The 22,146-nt window shown below is 42.6% G+C and overlaps 1 protein-coding gene and 1 pseudogene across 3 annotated transcripts in view; one reads left to right on the top strand and one right to left on the bottom strand.

Moving 5' to 3' along the window:
- LOC141128251 (cell cycle control protein 50B-like) overlaps positions 1 to 6,752 on the top strand; it is a 62,060-nt gene extending 55,308 nt beyond the window's left edge. For 2 of the 3 annotated variants that reach the window (XM_073615444.1, XM_073615445.1), the window contains 4 exons: positions 182 to 272; positions 472 to 618; positions 985 to 1,191; positions 5,990 to 6,752. In XM_073615444.1, the coding sequence (XP_073471545.1) occupies positions 182 to 272; positions 472 to 618; positions 985 to 1,191; positions 5,990 to 6,177 (633 nt within the window). In that variant the 3' untranslated portion in view covers positions 6,178 to 6,752. The remainder of the gene's footprint in view (positions 1 to 181; positions 273 to 471; positions 619 to 984; positions 1,192 to 5,989) is intronic. The other variant, XM_073615446.1, reaches the window with a different exon arrangement.
- Positions 6,753 to 17,302: 10,550 nt separating this feature from the next.
- On the bottom strand, positions 17,303 to 17,421 carry LOC141130768 (5S ribosomal RNA; annotated as a pseudogene).
- Positions 17,422 to 22,146: the final 4,725 nt, after the last annotated feature.

The raw sequence follows: 22,146 nt of genomic DNA, 5'->3' as shown, positions 1-22,146 counted from the left end.
TATTAGGTTCTACCCCTTCCCCAGTGCATCCAAAGCTAAATTTTACATTGTGGATAGGATTAGGCTTTTAAAGTTTATTTTGTATATTGTCATTTTAGGATGATTCAGTGTTTTTTTTTATTTACTGATTTTAGTCGTGTGAATAGTAATTCGATTTTTTTTCTTTTTTTTTTCATTATAGAATCCATCTAATGACTGTTTCCCATATAGAGTGAATTCTGAGCAAATGCCAATTGCTCCATGTGGTGCTATTGCTAACAGCATGTTTAATGGTAAGAATTCTGCAATATAGGTAAGGCTGCTTTATGCATGTACATTTACAGCCAATTGAATTGACTGTCAAACACAGTGCAAAACCCATGAATTACAGCCTATGGTGTCCTGGTGTGAACAGGCCCTAATGCTGAATGATAGTGGCTCTATTTTTCAAATTGTAATTTTTTTTTTTTTTTTTTCTTTATCCCATTTCAGATTCTATTACCTTGCATTACTTCAACAGTAGTGGACAATATGAGGAAGTTCCATTAAATGGAAAAGGGATTGCATGGTGGACCGATTACAACATTAAATTCCAGAATCCAGTTGATGGCAATCTAAACTTCTCTCAGATCTTTAATGGTGATGTGAAAAAAAATGGCTAAAATCTGTAAATATAAATGTATGCAGTATACTGTATATTCAGTCTTGGAGCATGTACGCACTTCTTTCAGTATGCAGTCATGGGTTCAGCAAGGAATATAAACATTAAATAAAGGACAGCGTGTATGCTGTTTTCTTATTTTAATAAAATCTGCTTTTTCATTTATGGGAGCATCTGATTCCTTTCTGCTCTTCACATAATTAAATGTATGCATGTAACTCCTTTACTAACACAGATACAACACCCATATTTTTTTTTTTTTTTGTATTTTATTGTAATTGGATGCAGTGATTTTTATACCCAAGTGAACCTCATTTGGCAACTTGGTTTTAAATACCTCACAGAGACAACAGCAAAGCCTATCGATTGGTCAAAGCCCGTGTATGAACTGTCAAGTGACCAGACTAATAACGGCTTCCAAAATGAAGACTTTATCGTATGGATGAGAACAGCAGCATTGCCTACTTTTCGGAAGTTATATCGTAGAATTGACAGTGGAAATTTTTCAGCTGGTCTGCCTCCAGGAGATTACAAACTTGAGATTCAGTACAGTATCCTTTTCACAGAAACTGGAAGAAAATGTGCATGTATTTTATTAATCTGTTCAGATTTAAAGCTGTTCAAGTTGAACTTTTTTGTTTTTTGATAGTGGGGGAAGGTTTAAAGCCTTTCAGGTATTCCCTGATCTCGGAGGTCCAGAAAGTGAGAGATGGGGATCGTCTCCCCATGGTGTCAGACAAAAAAAGTCCTCACTCCAAAACAAAAATTTAAAAATATCCTCACTGTAATACAAAAAGGAAAACCCTTTTAGGTCCATTGGTAATAGAAATGTTTTTGACCAGACCAAATCGTGAAGTAAATGTTCCTGCTTGTTTAAAAAATACCCCAATACATTTTTGTAATTAGCAGAGAAATGAACAAAAATGGCAAAAAAAAAATGTGAATAAGATAGTGTTTGAAGCGCTTCACAATGTGAAAAAGTAGATGAAAACTGACAAATCACTAATAATAAAATACTAAAATTAATCCAGCAGTGAAAAAAATGCAATATATAAAAAATATATAAATTGGTGACACCAGGTGTGTAAATATAATACACGTCAATAAATAACTAATAATGTGTTGAAAGTTAAGTTATTTCTAGTGATAATCCAAAAAACCGTAAATAAAAGCATCAGACAACCAAAATGAAATAGAAATTCGCTTTAGTCCCACTAGCAAAGTTCTTAAATAGCACACACTTGCTTAATTGGGGTGCTCATTGGTAGTTGTTAAACAACAATGTTTCTTTGCTTTGTTCACATCAGCTGTGACGATCGCCGTCAGACCTCACAAATAAAGCAGATAAGAAAAAAAGAGATCATTGCGCAATGCTCTTCATACCAGGTACACAAGCAAACCTGTATTGAGTCCACTCACGTGCGCCTAATAGTAAAAAGGCATATGCAGGTATCTATATAGCAGTCAGCCGCCTCAGACAGGAGCAGAATCGCTGCAGTACACCGCTCGATACTGCCAGTCTGCACAGTGCGTCCTTGTAACGTGTTTTTTTTTTTTTTTTTATGTGGAACTTATTTACTATTTTTTTACTACCCCAAACATTTTTCAGATTTCTAGATATTGGTTACTTTATAGTTCAAAAGCTATAATTCACCTGCCAGGGACAATGTTAAAAATAAGTATTATGGCCATCTCGACCTGCTTAAATAGGTAAAGAGACTCTGACTTAAAGCTGAATTCCAGCTTTTGTTACACTTTACATCCAAGCTGGCCCAAATGAACTATGTTCCTCGCTAACATGTGAGGCTGCTGGATGTACTGTTTACTGCTGACTTTTAAAATAAAGACACTTGCCTGTCCAGGGCGCCTGCGAGGTCTTCACCCGACCCACCCCTCGGCTCCCGGGTGGAGGCGCTGGCATCTTCAGTAGGGGAACCTGGATTGAAGCCTTGCGGCTTCACAGCCTGGTTCCCTACTGTGTATGCACGAGTCGCGCTGCACGTCCTGACTGGTCCCTGCTGTCTTCTGGGACCTGTGTGTCTCCCAGAAGACAGCAGGGGGAGCGGAGGAGGGGCCGGACTTGGCATAGATCGCCGCAGATTCTGTGGGGATCTATAGCCTGGAAGTGGGAGCAAATAACTGTATTAGACAGGTATCTGCTCCCCGACCTCCCCCCTGAAAGGTGCCAAATGTGACACCGGAGTGGGGAGGAAACGGTTAAGCGGAAGTTCCATTTTTGGATAGAACTCTGCTTTAACTGACAATTGCACGGTCACGTGACGCTGGATACAAAAAAAAATGTATGTCAATTTTTCCCACAAATAGAGCTTTCTCTTGGTGGTATTATGATTACTTCCCGTGTTTATTATTTTTTTGCACTATAAAAAAAATAAGACCGACTATTTTGAAAAAAAAAGCCACTGTTTACTTTCCGCTATAAAACATATACAATAAAGAAATGTAAAAAATCTAATTTCTTAAGTTTAGGCCAATATGTACTCTGCTACATGTTTTTGGTTTAAAAAAAAAAAATCCCAATAAGCGTATATTGACTGGTTTGCGTAAAAGTTAGTGTCTACAAACTATGGGATATATTTATGGAACTTTTTTTTTTTCTTTTACTAGTCATGGCAGTGATCAGTGATTTTTAGCAGGACTGCAACACTGTGGCAGACAAATCTGACATTAATCCCAGGTTCACACTGAGTTTTGGAATAAAATCGTACGAGTTCAGCTGAACTTGCACGATTTCATTCCTGCATATCAGTTCTGATTTTAGAGACATCTGTGTGGGTTCCTGCACAGATGTCAATGGAAAGCGCATTCCGAAATCGCCAAAAGTAGTACAGAAACTACTTTTGGAAATCTAGGACAGTGCCATTGCCGCCGATTTGACATGTCAAATCGCACCAATGTGGACCAGGGCTTAGGGACACTATTTATGGGACCAGTGACACCAATGCAGTAATCAGTGCAAAAAAAATTAAGTGGGGGGGGGGGGGACAAGTGTGATCATTGGAGGAGAGCAGGCTGAGTTCCCAGCACAGCTAGAGAACGGACCACAGTGTGTTCTCCTGCTTAGTGTGGTCAGTTTTTAATAGGAAAGCAGAGGGACTGACAGGAACAGAGATTTCGCACAAAGGAAGCAATACAAAAGGAACAGAATACTTTCTCATACAAGTACATGGTACATCAGGCACACATCAGGAATGTGAAGTGTTGGGGTAACAAATGCTTTAAGTATTCCCTGTTCTTTCACCACACAATTAGTAATTTTTTTTTCGTCTGCTAGCTTAATCTTGAACAAAATCTGGAAAGAATAAAAGCTAGGGAAGTGGGACTTTGGGGGAACGCAGGTATTTAAACTATGAAAAAGTAAAAATGTTTTTTAAATTTTATTAAACAAAATCTGGCCGTGTGTAGTCTGCATTATGCAGTAATTTCTTACCCATTAAATTTATTCGACGTATCAGCACATAGTGGTCATGCGGATACGAATTTAGTTACAGGTGCCACGTCTTATCTAAGTAGGTTGGAGAACATGGAGAAAATGTGGGCTCAAGACTTTTTAGGCACAGTGATTACTAAGTATATGTTTAAAATTCTAGTTTATTTAGAAAATATTAAAAAAAGAGCATAAAACAAGGAGACAAATAGGATTCAATTCATAATTATACAGTTTACAAATTATGCACTCCATACATAGCTAACTGAATAGTTAAATCCGGTAATTAGAGCAGTGTTTAGAATCAAAAATCTTGATCAGTATAGTTACGTTGTGTGGAACCAGAAGCTATGCAGTGGTGATAATCAAATTCTGTATGAGCTCGACATGTTGCGCGCCAATTGCGCTTCTTCAGGAGCACAGAATTGAATACTGTAATGAACAATACATTTGCGGTAAATAATTCATCATGGTGTAATATAATTAAATTAAATTAAATTAAATTAGATAAACAAACCATGTAGTGAAATAGTGGAAGAGGCTGTCCCTAAAACCTAAGGAAATGTGTCTAACCTACAGAGACCCGGCAATAAACAGACAATGTGGGGACGAATGTAACATAATTAAAAAGGTAATGACTGGGTGGACTAAAGTAAATATGGGATATGTGCTGCATAATAGGTAAGAGTGGAATGGGAAGGAAAAAAAGGGGGGGGGGGGAGGAGGAAGGGGGAGGAGGAAGGGGGGGGGGGGAAAGGGGGAGGAAGGGGGGAGAACAATCCAATTTACCAGCTGCTCTCTACGAGGCGGCTGTATGAATCTATTAGGTCTAAACCCTCTCCTTTTTTATCTACTAACCTAACTGCTAATCCAGGTAAGCTTTGATCCATAACTGCCTATTAGATACTGCTTCTAAATACTGATAGATACTCTGTACTTATGGCTTTTTACTTCTCTCTATGGGTCTATCTTGATGACAGCCTTAGCAGAATTGGGGATAATCCATATTACCAGCCGCTCCCTACGAGACGGCTGTGTGAATCCATGAGGCTTATAACCCTCCCCCCTTATTACCGCAAATGTATTGTTCATTACAGTAATCAATTCTGTGCTCCTGAAGAAGCGCAATTGGCGCGCAACATGTCGAGCTCATACAGAATTTGATTATCACCACTGCATAGCTTCTGGTTCCACGCAACGTAACTATACTGATCAAGATTTTTGATTCTAAACACTGCTCTAATTACCGGATTTAACTATTCAGTTAGCTATGTATGGAGTGCATAATTTGTAAACTGTATAATTATGAATTGAATCCTATTTGTCTACTTGTTTTATGCTCTTTTTTAATATTTTCTAAATAAACTAGAATTTTAAACATATACTTAGTAATCACTGTGCCTAAAAAGTCTTGAGCCCACACTTTCTCCATGTTCTCCAATTTCTTACCCATGTTCACTACAAACGCCCAAAACAAGTGGTTGAGCTGTGGTTTAACTACCCCCCAACTGCCCACCTAAAATCTCCAATACAGCTGGACGGGGTAAAGAGTCACAGCCACTGCAAATGTATCACAGCATGTTGCCTGTCAAACCTATTCAAATCAATAAGGCCGTGCTGCAACCACAAGCCCAAAAGCTCAGTTTGCAGTTACAGCACGTTAGTCCCTTTTATAAAGATTGCCATTCAGCAAATATAAACAAAAAAAAAGTGGCAGCAGGATCGCCTCCTGAGCACAGACAGTGGCTGCTTAGGTGCACCAAGGATGGTTTTTAAGCAATTAATGTACAGCAATTAATGGACTTGCTTGCCCCATTTGCTGCCCAATTTTTAAACTAGCAACAGTCTCTGTAGGAAAAATTGTAAACTTTGGTGAATAGGAAACCTTAACTATTTCTCAACAGATTATCAAGTTATAAGTTTTGGAGGAAAAAAGAAAATTGTCTTCAGCACCGTATCTTGGATGGGAGGGAAGAACCCCTTTCTGGGCATAGCGTATCTTGTGTTTGGTTCCTTATGTACGTTATTTGCATTCATAATGCTCATTGTGTTTATAAAGTATCAGGGGAGGAATGATGATGATGATATCTAACACAACATAAACCTTAACACTGAAAATGATTTCAGATTTACCTAATGTTTACATGTCAAAATAAAATGCACACATTACATTCCTATAATATTTCATGAACTTGACCCTTAACGGACTGATTCAGACTTAATCATAATGGAATGCATTTAAATTTCCTTTGACACCTCATTTGCAGGACCTTACTGGTGCAAGACAATTCTTTGTAGGTGTGTTTTTATATGAAAATACCACAGTGATAGGTTTTCCACTTCAAGAATCGGGAACCCCCCTTCTGATTCTTGATGGTATTGGTTTCTGCTCTGTCTCATTAACATTTCTTTACACACCATTGACTTTCACTTACTGACTGACATTTTTCTACGTAAATGAATGTGATGTCACTGAAAAGTTACATTGCCATATGTAAATAATCCTATGTTCTTTCTGTGGTTTAATATATACACAAATGGAGTTAGTGCATAAAATTATTTTCAGAAAAATACTATCACAAAAATCTAAATGAAAATTCATATACTTCCTATTTTACTGGTCTGAGACCATACAAAACAGAGGGGGTGGCGTGGGTAGATTGAGGGGGGGGGGGGGGCAAATTATATTACAAAATATAAACTGATTGTGCTTTACTGTTTTTTTTAATTTTTTTTTTTTTTTTTTTTTTTTTTTCCTATGTGTAATACAATAAAATTAGACTTTTTTAAAAAAAAATATTCTGTTTTTGATGTTTTGTTACTTGTTTACACAGCCACGCAGCTTAAAGGAGATCTAAAGGAGATCGCATTGTAATAAAAATACAAAAATACTTATTTTTGACAATCCAATATTACTTGAAAAATCTCCTTTCATGTTAGGAGTTCTCCCTGTCTGCTAGCCATCTCTTTCCACAACTTCCTGCATGCTTTTCAGCTTCTCCTCTGCAGTTTACCTTACTTTTCTAAGGACTATTAAAGGGCATGTAAGGACAGGGGTGCGTATGATAGACAGATGACATCTCCTTCATATGTTCCCCCTTTAACTTGTTGGGTGCCAAGTGCAAGGGTCACACAGGAGGCCTATCCTAGAGTAAGTTTTTTGGCTACGCCTGGTGCAAGAAGGGTCAGTTGCTCCAACACTAGGAATACACCTTGCCCGAAGATGGCGGTTATGTGAAAGTTAACACCTTCTCGTCCGGCCATCAATCTGCTATAGGTAGTGCCTCACCATCCTGACTGGACTTCATATGATGTCCTTCACATAGTGTGGCGATCGGTAGTGAGCTGTGTCCCTTGACACGGCGCATCACCGATCAGGGTAAAGAGCCAATGACTTAGGCTTTTTTACCATGTGATCAGCTGTGTCAAATCACAGCTGATCACGTAAACAAAAACCGGTTATTTGCATTTCCTTTCCTCAGCGCTGAGAAAAGGAAAGCTGATAACTGGCTTTCCAGTTACAGGGGGACATTTACACTGATAATCAGGGCACCCCTACTGGAAACAGACAGGGGGGAAAACGAAGACAAAGAGAGGGAGAAGAGCAGGACATAAAACAAAAAAGACAAAAATCCCACTAGGTAGGGGTATATATAATAGTGGGGTAGATCTTTCAGAGGATGAATTAAGAGTGTTGGATAAAGGTCTTAAATTTGCCCCAGCTTGCAACCTCAGCAAATTCAAAACGTATATTAGTCTGCAAAAATTTGTAAGAACCTTGAACATCAAGAGGTATTTTCTTTCTAAACCTGGAGAAAGGTCTGCTTGTGGCAACCCTACAATGAATTTGGGTACACACTCCAATTTAGCCAATAAATCGGTTTTCAACCCCCCAAAAAATGACCATAGACAGGTAGAGGTCTTTAAAAACATGGTATCTAGTGACTTAGAGGACCTGAAAGTTAGAAAAGTTGGTGATCCTTCTTTTCTAAAAAAAGGAATTAGTTTATTGGGAAAAAAAAAAAGTGGTCATCCGACCTGCCGACAAGGGGGGCGGGCTAGTGGTCATGAGCAAATCTTATTATCAGGGAGAAATGGATCGATTACTGTCGGATAGAAGGACTTATCAGGTTCTCAGTAAAGATCCAGTTTTCCAATTCAAGAAGGAGTTGGAGGCACTTGTCACTTCAGGAAAGACAGGGGGAGTGCTGAATAAAAAAGAAGCATCCTATTTGAACCCAAGCGCCTGTAGAAGACCGATCATATACTTCTTACCTAAAATTCACAAGGATCTCCAGGCTCCGCCTGGCAGACCCATCGTAAACGATATAGATTCTGTCTCGGCGCGCTTGGGTCAATATATAAATTATTTTTTGAAGCCTATGGTTACTACTACGTCAGCCTTCCTTAAGGACACGAAACATATCATACAAATCATGGAAAACCTACCCTTTAGTGATACTAGTTTATTGGTGACAGCCGATGTTGGCTCACTATATACTATTATTGGGCGCTCTGACACTGTCCGCTCAGTCCAATGGGCTCTTGATAAGTCGAACTTCTCCCCTCAACTCATTAGCTTTATTATAAGAGCGCTAGAGTTTTGCCTTGCCAGAAATTACTTCTGGTATGGTGGGAAATTCTTCTTGCAAACCCTCGGTGTTGCCATGGGCGCTCGGTTTACGCCGAGTGTTGCTAACCTATTCATGGCACACTGGGAGGAAGAATTTGTCTTTGGTAGCAGACCGGCACAGCTGGTCTGCTACCAAAGATATATAGATGACCTGTTCATGATATGGGAGGGAGACTTAATCAGTCTCCAGTTATTCATGTCTAGGCTTAATGGTAATACCATCTCACATGGAATGCTGATGTCAATAGCATAGCATTTCTAGACTTGGAAATTTTTAAACATGAAGGCGCTTACAGAACACGTAACTACTGTAAACCAACCGATCGGAATGGTTACATTCCCTTGGATAGTTGCCATCACAACACATGGTTACTGAATATACCTAGAGGGCAGTTTATTCGCCTTCGGTGTAACTGCTTTCTGGATAGTAACTACTTTTCACAAGCCAATATTATGGCAGAAAAATTTGAACAGAAAGGTTATACTAAGTCACATATCATGGAGGAGTTATTGAGAGTGGGATCCCTTGACAGATCTATTTTAGTAGCAGACTCAAATAGGAACAAGAATGTTATCCACGATGATTCCCAATACAGGATAATCCTTTATTATAACATTCAGCATAAGAAGATAGAAAAAATCATTTTAAAACACTGGGATATTTTAAAAAAAGGTAATATTTTAGGGCCCACCCTCCCAGTTCGCCCGAAATTTATTTATAGGCGACCACCTACCTTACGGGACTTAATAGCCCACGGTGTGGTGGATCCTCCTGTTATTAAAGAAAATCGCATCTTTAATTTTATGTCAGGTTTCTACGCGTGCGGAAAATGTCCAGCATGTAGACAATGCAAATTTAATAATGAGAGAGAAGGATTTTTCTGCTAGTGCCACTGGGAAAACCTATCAGATTAAAAATTTAATCACATGTGATACTGTAGGTGTAGTATACATGCTGCAGTGTGAATGCGGTCTTCAGTATGTGGGGAGGACCTCTAGACCGATGTGAGTCCGCATTTCTGAGCATGTAAATAACATCAAACGAGGCCTTAAGACCCATTTTGTTTCTAAACATTTTAGATTATGCCACGACAGGGACCCTAAAAAAATTGTTATTTTGGGGTATTGAAAAGGTCACAAAACACTGGAGGGGTGGTAACTTTATTAGGCAACTTAGCTGGAGAGAATCCTTCTGGATCCAGGAAACCAGAGCGTCGGTCCCTAGAGGATTAAACGTTGCGTTTGATCTCAACTGTTTTATCTCTAACAAATAATTGACCGCACTCAGGGTATGTAAATGCTGACAATTTTTCAGCCTCATTTGCTGCTTTTTAAGCTTTTTCTTCTTATCTGCTATCAATAATATGCACATATTTATATTTTTGTTTGTTTTTATATTGTTGTTGATCATTTTTAAGCTTCTTAATGAAAAATTGTAAGAGATGGCCGCAGGTGCTTATTTATTTACATTAATGTGTCCTGGAGGGTTTTATAATGAATTTACATTGGTTTATTATATAGATCGTATAATCTTTAGGACCCATGCATTTTTTTTTTATATTAAACTTCCTTTATTATTTAATTATTAGCTATGTCCTGGTTGATGTCCCCGTTTATACTTTTAAAGATTTCCAGCCTCAGTTTCCGTATCTGGTAATCGGACACTCCCTGTAGACATGTAGCGTGTATATCTATCTCCCCGGGTGACAGGCTAGCTCCACCCTCGCTGACGAAGTCCTTGTGGACATAACGCTGCGTACGGGGGCGGAGCTTCACGGCCAATGTCACCCGCTGCCATCTCATGCTTACAGCTGTTCAGACGCGAACAGACTGTCTCTATTGAACGAGAGCTTTTTTGCCAATTGCTGAGCGCTTTTATACAGATATCAGTTTTATATTGAATAAACTTTGGAGGAGTTTTATACGGACCGCTCTTAGAGTTTTCCTTTTTTCTTGGGGGACTGCTGCTTTCCATCCTGCATTCAAGGTACGGATTTACCCAGGACAAACGACGATTGTTCCCTGCAGAGGAGATCCAGCGTAGCTGTTCACCATTGGCTTATTCAGGCTTGTCTGACCCCCTGTAATTAAGGGGTCCACCTTGTCCGGTAAGCGCACTCTCATGATTATACTTACCACATCTGATGCGTTATGAAAAGGGATTGGCCTGTCTGTATCAAGAGGAATTGAATTTAAGTTTTGATCATATGGACTTTCCTAAAATACACATTTCTTTCTTCTGACGTTTTTTCAGGAGCAGTGATTTTATAAATGCTTAAAGTGAAACAATAAAAGTGTAATATTCCTTTAAATTTTGTACCGGGGGGTGTCTATGCAGGCATACTAAAGTGGCACATGTTTCCCTTGTTTAAAACAATCTGACAGCAAAATGACATTTCTAAAGGAAAAAAAGTCATTTAAATGTGCTGGCGCTGGCTATAATGAATTGTCGGTCCAGCAATACACAAAGTTCATTGATAAAAACGGCATGGAATTTCCCCACAGGGGAACCCTGAACCAAAATTAAAACAAAAAAAAATGCATGGGGGTCCCCCTAAATTCCATACCAGGCCCTTTAGGTCTGGTATGGATATTAAGGGGAACCCCGCACCAATTTTTTTTTTTTTAAATGGCGTGGGGTCCCCCCAAAAATCCATACCAGACCCTTATCCGAGCATGCAACCTGACAGGCCGCAGGAAAAGAGGGGGGGACGAAAGCGTGCCTCCCCTCCTGAACCGTACCAGGCCACATGCCCTCAACATTGGGGGGTGCTTTGGGGTAGCAGCCCCCCCAAAGAACCTTGTCCCCATGTTGATGGGGAGAAGGGCCTCATCCCCACAACCCTTGCCCGGTGGTTGTGGGGGTCTGCGGCGGGGGGCTTATCGGAATCTGGAAGCTCCCTTTAACAAAGGGACCCCCAGATCCCGCCCCCCCGTGTGAATTGGTAATGGGGTACAAATGTACCCCTACCATTTCACAAAAAAAGTGTAAAAAATGTTAGACAAGAGACGGTTTTTGACAATTCCTTTATTAATTTCTTCTTTCCCCGTTTCTTCTTTCTTCTGGTCTTCCTTCGGTGGTGTTCTTCTTCCTCCTCCTTCTTCCCCTGCTTCTTCCTCCAGTCTTCTCGTCCGGCATCTTCCTCCGGCTTCTTCTCCGTTTCGTCCTTTACGTAAACAGGGTGACCCCCGGGACACGGGGGGAAAGCCATAGGGATATCCCTGTGTGTCAGAGGGGGGAGGGGTCACCAGGTGGCCCCGCCCTCCATTTATATAAGAACTGTCACCTCAACAGAAGCGTCACACAGCGGAACACTCCCACTGAGGCAGATTGTGCGGAGGGCGAAGCGGAGAAGCCGCCGGAAGAAGATGCTGGACGAGAAAACCGGAGAAGGAAGCGGAGGAAGAAGCAGGGGAAGAAGAAGATGGAGGAAGAACAACACCGAAGGAAGACCAGAAGAAAGAAGATGGAAGAAACGGGGAAAGAAGAAATGAATAAAGGAATTGTCAAAAACCGTCTCTTGTCTTTAACATTTTTGACATTTTTTTTCGTGAAATGGTACATTTGTACCCCATTACCAATTCACACGGGGGGTGGGACTTGGTGTCCCTTTGTTAAAGGGGGCTTCCAGATTCCGATAAGCCCCCCGCTCGCAGACCCCCACAACCACCGGGCAGGGGATGAGGCCCTTCTCCCCATCAACATGGGGACAAGGTGCTTTGGGGGGCTGCTACCCCAAAGCACCCTCCCAATGTTGAGGGCATGTGGCCTGGTACGTTTCAGGAGGGGGGCGCTCTCTCTTGCCCATCTCTTTTCCTGCGGCCTGCCAGGTTGCGTGCTCAGATAAGGGTCTGGTATGGATTTTTGGGGGGACCCTACGCCATTTTTTTTTTTACATTTTGGCGTGGGGTTCCCCTTAATATCCATACCAAACCTGAAGGGCCTGGTATGTAATTTAGGAGGACCCCCACGCATTTTTTTTTTTTAATTTTGGTTCGGGGTCCCCCTGTGGGGAAATTCCATGCCATTTTTATCAATGAACTTTTATGTGTATTGCCGGACCGACAATTCATTATAGCCGGCCACTAGCGCTAGCACTTTTAAATTACTTTTTTTTCCTTTAGAAATGTCATTTTGCTGTCAGACTGTTCTAAACATGGGAAACATGTGCCACTTTACAGGCATACTATAGACACCCCCCAGGTACGAAATTTAAAGGAATATTACACTTTTATTGTTTCACTTTAAGCATTATTAAAATCACTGCTCCCGAAAAAACGGCACTTTTTGAAACTTTTTTTTTGCATTGATACATGTCCCCTGGGGAAGGACCCAGGTCCCCAAACACTTTTTATGACAATAACTTGCATATAAGCCTTTAAAATTAGCACTTTTGATTTTTCATGTTCGTGTTCCATAGACTTTAACGGTGTTCGGCTCATTCCTAGTGCTAACCCTTGTTTCTCCGTACCCAGTAACCAGGCCATAACTCTCCGTAACACTAATCTGCTCCTGGGGACCAACAGAGACGGACAACTAGGGAGGGAGCTGGAGAACCTGTCACCTTACAATGTACCACACCACTGTTTGTAGTTAACCTTTTGTAGCTGAAATGTTATGAGAACCTTCTGTGTACTGTTGCAGACTCAAAGCCTTGTGTGTGCGCCAGGACATCATGTGTACCCCTTGAATGACTTCAGACCAGGCTTGTTGTGGTTAACATCTTTTACTAAGAGTGTGGCATAATCAACATAACATGACAGAATGTTCTTTCTCTATCTGATGTAATAGTGCCTGCCCCAGAGTACCTGTATAAGTCCATAGTGGTATGACTCGATGGGAGAAGTTCAAGACTTGGGTGAATTCTGAAAGCTGGTGCTCAATAGAACTGCAAATCAGCGTGTCCTGTACAATCCCATCCTTTTGTTCGCTGACCCGACGCTGCTGAGATCTAAACTTCTGCCATTTATAGATCATAGGACAGGAGGCTGAACCCCAAAAGCCCACAAAACGTGAGCAGTAAAACAAAGTTAATGAGTTCCAGCCTGGGTAAAAAAAGAAAAAACTCGTCAGCTACAAATACTGTAGCTGCTGACACTTACCTGTCCAGGAAGCCCACGATGTCGGCACCCAAAGCCGATCCACCCATCGGCTCCGGGTGCAGGCATCCTTACTATAAGAAACAGGAAGTGAAAATCCAAAAACGGGGGGGGGGGGGCTGGGGGTATAGGGCCGAGCACATATGTTTTTAAAGGAGTTAAATTTTTGCCTGGTACTCTTACTTTTTTTAGGCAGCCACACCAGCCTAGCTTGCATTAACACAGCAGGTAACCTACTTACAAGCAGCACAAACCATATAAACCAGGGATATGCAATTAGCGGACCTCCAGCTGTTGCAGAACTACAAGTCCCATGAGGCATAGCAAGACTCTGACAGCCATAAGCATGACACCCAGAGGCAGAGGCATGATGGGACTTGTAGTTTTGCAACAGCTGGAGGTCCACTAAGTGCATATCCCTGATATAAACAGTAAGGAAAAGTTTTGCTGTATCCCTCTGCAACAAATAAGTGTCCCAGCGTGCACTCTGTGTATATTCCCTGAATGTAGGTGTATGTATAACTCCTGAAAGGGGTACCCCTGAGAGGTAGTTGTCTGATGCCTGGTTTGCAGACTTTATCTGAATAAAGGTGAGGCCCAGTCTGTACGGTGGTGCACTTGGTTACTGTTCCTTTAAATCTGAATTCAGTGGTTGACTTTGGGGTTATGAAGCAAATCGGCAGTCTCATGTGGCACTGAACTGCTACTAGTGGTGTAGTAAGCACAGCTGTAACTGCTCACCACTTGTGGAACCTTGTCCTGGATCCACGTCTGTCTCTGGAACCAGTACTCAGTGGCTCAGTCCTTGCAATCAGATCCTCAAAGCAGTCTCAGTCCCCCCAGAGCTGTGGTGTGGAATTCTGGCAGGCATGGGAGAGACTGCCAGTGTTGCTGCTTTTTTACAGGTAAACTTTTTGCTTTCAACTCACATAAATGGCAGTCTGTCACCCTGCCTATTATAAAAAGCACTCCCCCCCAACAACTTTTCCACATGCTCCCCCACTGCCTTGTCCACCTGCTATGACATCTGGCCCTAAAGACTAACTCCAGTATTTTAAATTATGTTACAGCTATATTTGGAATGTAACATTGTGCCATGTTGATCCCCCAACCCTTGACCTAATCCAGGGTCTGTTCTTCCCAGCGACGGCTGTCAGATTTGAATTTTGTGCTGCTGTGTGTGGCTTTGCCTCCACAGCTGCATCATTCATTCACAAAGACCAGGGAATGAATAAACTACACATCCTTCCACAGCGGCTGATGAACAAGTGCGGTGATAACTGCACTGGTAGTCTATTGACCTTTCCGCCGGTTCTCTAAGGGCTCATTCACATGTGTGACAGCCCTTGCCGCCCCTCTGAAAAGTGATCCATGGTGGAATATGTTGCCACCTAAGGATATCAGCTATAACCTTCAGGGGCGTAGATAAAGGGGTGTCAGGGGTGTTCAAACACCCCCCCCCCCCCAAAGCATCCTGGCAAAATGCCCAAACAGTGTCCCTGCTGTTTAGCCTCAGCATCAGCACAGTAGAAGCAATCAGTGTTTCGGAGTACAGCAGCCAGCCCCCCTTCTATTGTGCCCCATCCCCTCAGTTTAATAAGGGGTCCCCCTGAAAAGCATGAAATTACTGCGAGGTCTCAGATGCCGGCAATTGACAGTGCACAGTTGAGGGAACTCCTGGGAACTCAAGGTATCATTTGACACAGCTGAAGGGAGACTGGGGATGCAGAAGTTTTCCTACTTCTGTGGCATGCTGAATCTGAGGTCTGGTAAGTGGGGAGGCATCAATTTTCTGTTTTAGGAAGGAGGAAGTAAGAATTCCAGTCTGGGGAAGTTCCTTTTGGTGGGGGGGATTGAGGAAAGGGGGGTGGGTTTGCTTTGGAGAAGGGGGGGGGGGAGTTTCTTGTGGAGAAGTTTACAGGGGGTGGTTAATGGCAGGGATTTGCTTCTGGAAGGGAGTTTGATTGGATGAAGGGAGATTTTCTTCATAATTAGAAATCTTTGCTGGGGGAGAGGGTATTGACTGAGGGGGATATTTTTGTTTTGGTGGGTCGGTTTAGAGACAGGGGTGTTTAATTGTTTGGGGGAAATTTGAGGGAGGGATATTTTACAGTGGGAATCTGGGGATTTTTTTCCTTTAAAAATAGGATTTTTATAACAGCTTACCTGTAAAATCCTTTTCTTTTGAAGTACATCACGGGACACAGAGCCATAGTAATTACTATGTGGGTTATATTCCACCTTCAGGTGCTGGACACTGGCACACCCTAAACAGGAAGTTGCCTCCCTATATAACCCCTCCCACTACTGGGAGTATCTCAGTTTTGAAGCAAAGCAATACACGTGTATACTAGAATGAGGGGCGGGACCTCTGTGTCCCGTGATGTACTTGAAAAGAAAAGGATTTTACAGGTAAGCTGTTATAAAAATCCTATTTTCTTTAATCGTACATCACGGGACACAGAGCCATAGTAATTAAACATCCGTTTTGCGAATCTGAGCAGTTGCCTTTAAGTACACTTTGACTGCTCTCACCACATCAAGAATGTAGTGATTTTTCTTCCATAGAACAGGGTTCTGGAAAAATGAAGGTAGAACAATATCCTGGTTTAGAAAAAAAGCTGATATTACCTTTGGTAAAAAGTTAGGATGAGAACGCAATACTACCTTATCCTTGTGAACAATAATAATATGGCTCTTTACAAGAAAGAGCAGCCAATTCTGATACCCTTCTTGCAGCAAATATGGTTACCAGAAAAATAGTTTCCTTGTCAAAAAAGTACCAAGGGAATATGTTGTATCGGCCCCAAAAAAGGCTGTTTTGTAATGCTGACAAAACTAAATTCAAGTCCCAGGGTATCAGGGGTTACCTAACTGGAGATTAAGCCGTGTTACCCCTGAATAAAGTTATGGACCAAAGAATGCGAAGCAAGTGGTCGTTGAAATAATACGGATAAGGCCGAGACTTGTCCTTAGAAAGCACTTAAGGCCAGCCTTATTTCTCACCCCATCTGCAGAAAGTCAAGGATTCTACCTTTGACCCATTTCCTGGGGTGCAACTCCTGGTTTCACACCAGGAGACATATGTTTCCCAGACTCCATAATATATAATCATTGAGGCTGGCTCCCTTGCAATAACCAAGGTAGAAACTACTGAGCCTGACAGCCCACGCTTCTTCAGAGTGTGGGTCTCAATAGCCAGACTTTTAAATTTAGCATTTGTAAAGTAGGATGGAACACCAGAGGTCTGGCCATGATGGTAGGGTCCATGGGTCCCCTACTGCCATCTTCACGATATTTGCATACCAAGATTTCCTGGGCCCTGTTGGGGGCCACAAGAATCAATGACTTCCCTTCCTGCTTGATCCTGCGAAGAAGTCGTGAACGCAGGCAGAATAGGAGGGAATGCATAAATCAGTGATAACCGATTTTCCCCTTAGTAGATTTTTGGATATTAACCATAAACTGAGGCTCCGGCGCACCCAGCCTACAGCACCTGGTATTTCCAGGTGGTCTCTCATCCGGGTACTAACCAGGCCCGACCCTGCTTAGCCTCCAAGATCAGACGAGATCAGGCGCTATCAGGGTGATGTGGCCGTAGACTCTAGATTTAGACGATAGCCAACAGGATACTGTTTTGCAGCAGTCTCGAATGAAACTGAGCATAAGGAACGGCCTTGAATGCAGCCACCATCTTTCCCAACAACCTCATGAAAAGTTGAACAGAAGAAATTCATCTTGCTTCGACCACCTAAATCAGTTCCTTTATGGCGCGGATCTTTGCCTGGGGTAAGAATACCCTTTTCTGGGTGTACCTATGATCGGACCCAAGTATTTTAGCCTTCATGGTTTTAAAAAAGATTTCTCCTAGGTTGAGAATCCGACCTAGATATTCCAGGTAGTTGAATGTGGTGACCATACTTTGGTCTAAGCGGGCTACCGACTGGTCTATCAAGAACAGATCGACTAGGTAATCCATAATCGTTATACTTTGGGCCCTTAATCTGGCTAGAAGAGGGGCCCGAACCTTTGTAAACACTCAAGGTGCAGTAGCTGGACCAGAAAGCAGAGCTACACACTGAAAATTAAGATTTTCCACCTTGAAAAGCAGATATTACTAGTGAGTGAGAAAATAGGCATATGGAGGTATGCATCTTTAATGTCGATTTATGCCAGAAGTTCTCCTCCTTGTAGGATGGAGATAACTGATTTGGATTGACTCCATACGAAAAAAAGAGTGGTTATATTCAGGAATTGAATTTAGATTTTTGAGATCCAGAAAGTCCATTCGGATTTGGCACCGTGAAAAAAAAGAGGTTTGAATCAAACCCCAACCTCTGTTCTTACATAGGGACCCCCATGATCACTTTTTTTCTTTTTCTCTGGATCCTTAGAAACGTTTGATCTGAGAAAAAGAGGAGACAGGAACTCTTAGAACTCCAGTTTATACCGTGGAGCTATTGAGGAAGTCCCCCATTCGTCTCGACAATCTTCCTGCCAGATCCTTTAGAACTGAAGAAGAATTCCCCCTATTTGATTGACCCTGACGGTGGAAGCCGCCATGACTGCCTGGAGGCTGATGCCTCTGGCACAGGAGAAGGAGCTTTAAAACGAAAATACATTTACTCCTTTTCTTAAATGGCAAAAGGGGTGCTTTCCACTAGAAATGGATGTATTATCCAAAACATCTCCAAATAGCTGTTTCACCGCAAAAAGGAAGACTAGCTAGGAACTTCTTACAAGGCGCTTAGCTAAGGGCGCAAGGCCCAAAGGATAGACTCTCTCATAGCAACTATTGCCAACATAAAACTGCCTCCTGGACCCGCTGAGCAGGATAACCTTGAACACCTGTTTAAACTGGTCTCTCAATGATTAAGCAATTACTGTCAGCGCAGGCTGAGACACTCAATCTGCTGGAGAAAAAAAGTTTTGTTTTTTTTCTGTAGGAATTTCACCTTTTTATCCGCTTTATCCCTAAGCATTTGAGCATTGTCTGCTGGACAAGTCAAACTTATTCACAAAGGATATAGCAGCTTTAATTGCTGGTATACCCTACTTAGTGATATTCCTCCACCATAGGATAAAGTGTGAAAACTTTTTCTGAGGGAAAAAAAATGCTTATCTGGGTGATCCTCTCAGATACAAAAAAGCTTTTCCAGCAATGAATGGACAGGAAAAGTCATGCACAGCTTGAGGAGGCTTTAGTGAACCCAAACACTCAGTTAAGGGTACATAAATGCGGAGCAATCATTCAGCAAGAAATTGCACCATCAATCTTAAGGTTGGAATAACTGATTCTCCCGCATTTGACACCTCAGTAGAGGAGTCATCAGCCTTACGACGGTCCCCTGAGGGAATTCACCTTCTCCTGCTCCTAGTTCCTCAGTTTGAGGGTCCTGGGTAATGGAAGAGAACCTCTCGCATTTTGACCCACACTGGGATGCGTTTAAAGTCGCTAAACTTTTTTTTTTTTTTAATTATCATAAAATAAACAGGGGCTGCAGTGTTAAAAACCATTGCAGATATTTCATGGCCCTGATGCTCAAATCTGACCAGCCACCCCCACTCAGGGGAGGATGCCATTTGTAGAGATGAGTAGGCTTTCCAGAGCTTCAAGGGAAACCCTTTTAGCTCTTTTTTGGGGGTGTTTCAACCCCCCCTTCTGACCATAGTCCAATGCACAAAGCAGAGGTACTGCCAGAAGGAATCGCATCCACTGCTTGAGCAATAGTCCAGCCACTGCCGCTGCTATTAATGCTCAGCCTGATGCAAATAGTAAATGTGTCAAATAGGAAATGCCTGTATCACCAAAACCTCTTTCATGCTCTTCTTCGCTCTTATGTCTCTCCGACAATTTTGCAGCTAGCATAAATGAAGTTTTTCTTTTTTAAAACACACTCCCGTGTTGGAGGACGCCAACGCCGCACTAAGCCCTGCCCCCACTGTTGCATTGCGCCCCCTCCTTTCTTTTTAAAAAAAAAGAGATTTCCCGCGCAAGCACGTGCCTCCGATCCGACGGGGTCGGCTAAGTGAGGGAGAGATGGCGTGGAGGCGATCTGGAAGACGCCGCCGTGTAGGGGCGGTGAAAGAAAAGGGCATTGCTGATCGTTTTTAGTTCTCCCTTATACTCAGCCTCTTAAAGAGGGGAAGAGTTCAGCTCGGGTGGGGGTGTCTGGAGGAAGCAAAACCCCCCATAACTTACCGGAGGACTGCCTGCTAGTTATTAGATTGTAAGCTCTTCTGAGCAGGGCCCTCTTAATCCTATTGTATTGTATTGTATTATATTATAACTGTATTGTCTCCCTTTTCTATTGTAAAGCGCTGCGTAAACTGTTGGCGCTATATAAATCCTGAATAATAATAATAGTCAGACGAAAAAGTCTGCTGCTTCTGTGACACAGCGTGATCGCTGAGCAAAGCATGAGAAGGTACGTGCTCCATACAGCCCCCAGTGGTGACACTTAGGCAAGACAACATTTACTAACCAAAGGAGACAGTTCATAAGAAAATTAAAAAATTTCTTAGAAAACTCTACTTACCTTTCCCGCCGCAGGGTTTTCTGTGGTAAAAACCAACAGACCCAATCTTCACCCTTCACGGTGGGTTCCGTTAACAAACCTTCAGGAGCCAGGGACCCTCGTGGAACCCACAATCCTGGACCTGTAAAAAGCACCCCACCAGTAAAACTTTATGGCCTGAATACCAAAAGTACTGGATCCCAGGGTCCAGCTCTCTAAAAAGAGAAGCGTTACAGGCAAAACCTTGTTTCTTTGGATACGAGGCCTGGGTACCATTCAATTCGGCTTAAAGGACACTTTGATTGGATCCGGCTCTATAGCTAGCCCCAGCAAGGATTGCTCCAGAGGAGCTCAGCACAGCACATCTTCACTTATGACCAACACCTTAGACACTGGTGAAAAAACTGAGATACTCCCGGTAGTGGGAGGGGTTATATAGGGAGACAACTTCCTGTTTAGGGTGTGCCAGTGTCCAGCACCTGAAGGTGGACTATAACTCACATAGTAATTACTATGGTTCTGTGTCTTGTGATGTACGATAAAAGAAATAGATTTTTTTTTTTTTTTTTATTATACTTACCTAGGTGGATGGAGCATCGATCCAACGTTGCATCTGTCCCCAGCTGCTTCTAAGCCCAACAACAGAGCGATCAAAGACCGCTGATTACTGAGTTCCCAGCCTTCAGTGAGCAAAGAGTGGTGACTGTCAATCCCTGGCTCTGACCCCCCCCCCCCCAAGCTCACTGAATGCCAGGCTGTGGAGGGGGCAGGAGTGGCTGGCTCAGGGTCTCTGTGGCTCAATAAGAGGCTGAGCGAGCTGCTGGTCCAGGCATCTGGGTGAATCCTGACTTTAAAGTTAGGATCTTTCCACAGCCTGGACCTGCTGAGTGATGTCAGCTGACAGCGGGCTATAGCTGGCTGTCGGCTAAAAATGGGTCACAAAAGTGCAGAACGAACTGCGTTCCTCCCCAGGAGAAGTACAACCAAGCAGTATGCTGTCAAATCAGAGCGCATGTACCGGTGACATCACCGGCTGCTTTCCATGTGAATATCTCCTAAACACCACAAGTTTAGGAGATATTCACTATACCTACAGATAGGCGTTATTATAGGCTTACTTGTAGGTACAAGTTCAAAAGCTGGGTTTGCTACAGTTTAAGACTGAATAAAAGCCAACCATATTGACCAGGTGCAAAGGCCACCATCCTGTGGTAGGCAGTGCACAATATTTTTTTTTTTCACCTCTTAAAACATTTTATAAAATTTCTTAGGACACATTTTTTTAAGGTTTAAATAAATCGCTGAATTGACTGCCCACCAGGGGCGTTGCTAGGTCTACAAAAGATCTGGGGCTAGATCCCACAGCAGCGAAGTAAAGAAAGTCATACGCTTGGGCGGGTATACACATGTATATAATATACGTGTGTGTGTGTATATATGCATCATGGTCCCCAGAGAGCCCCCCTTACATCAGGGTCCCCAGAGAGCATCCCCCTTACATCAGGGTCCCTAGAGAGTCCCTTTCTTACATCAGCATTCCCAGAGAGCCCCCACTTACATCAGGGTCCCCAGAGAGTCTCCCCCTTACATCAGGGTCCCCAGAGAGCCTCCCCCTTACATCAGGGTCCCCAGAGAGCCTCCCCCTTACATAAGGGTCCCTAGAGAGCCCCCTTACATCAGGGTCCCCAGAGAGCCTCCCCCTTACATCAGGGTCCCTAGAGAGCCCCCCTTACATCAGGGTCCCCAGAGAGCCTCCCCCTTACATCAGGGTCCCCAGAGAGCCCTCTTACATCAGGGTCCCCAGAGAGCC

The sequence above is a fragment of the Aquarana catesbeiana genome, linkage group LG02 (genome assembly GCF_042186555.1).
Source record: "Aquarana catesbeiana isolate 2022-GZ linkage group LG02, ASM4218655v1, whole genome shotgun sequence".
NCBI lineage: Eukaryota > Metazoa > Chordata > Amphibia > Anura > Ranidae > Aquarana > Aquarana catesbeiana.
This window is presented reverse-complemented; position numbering and strand designations above follow the sequence as displayed.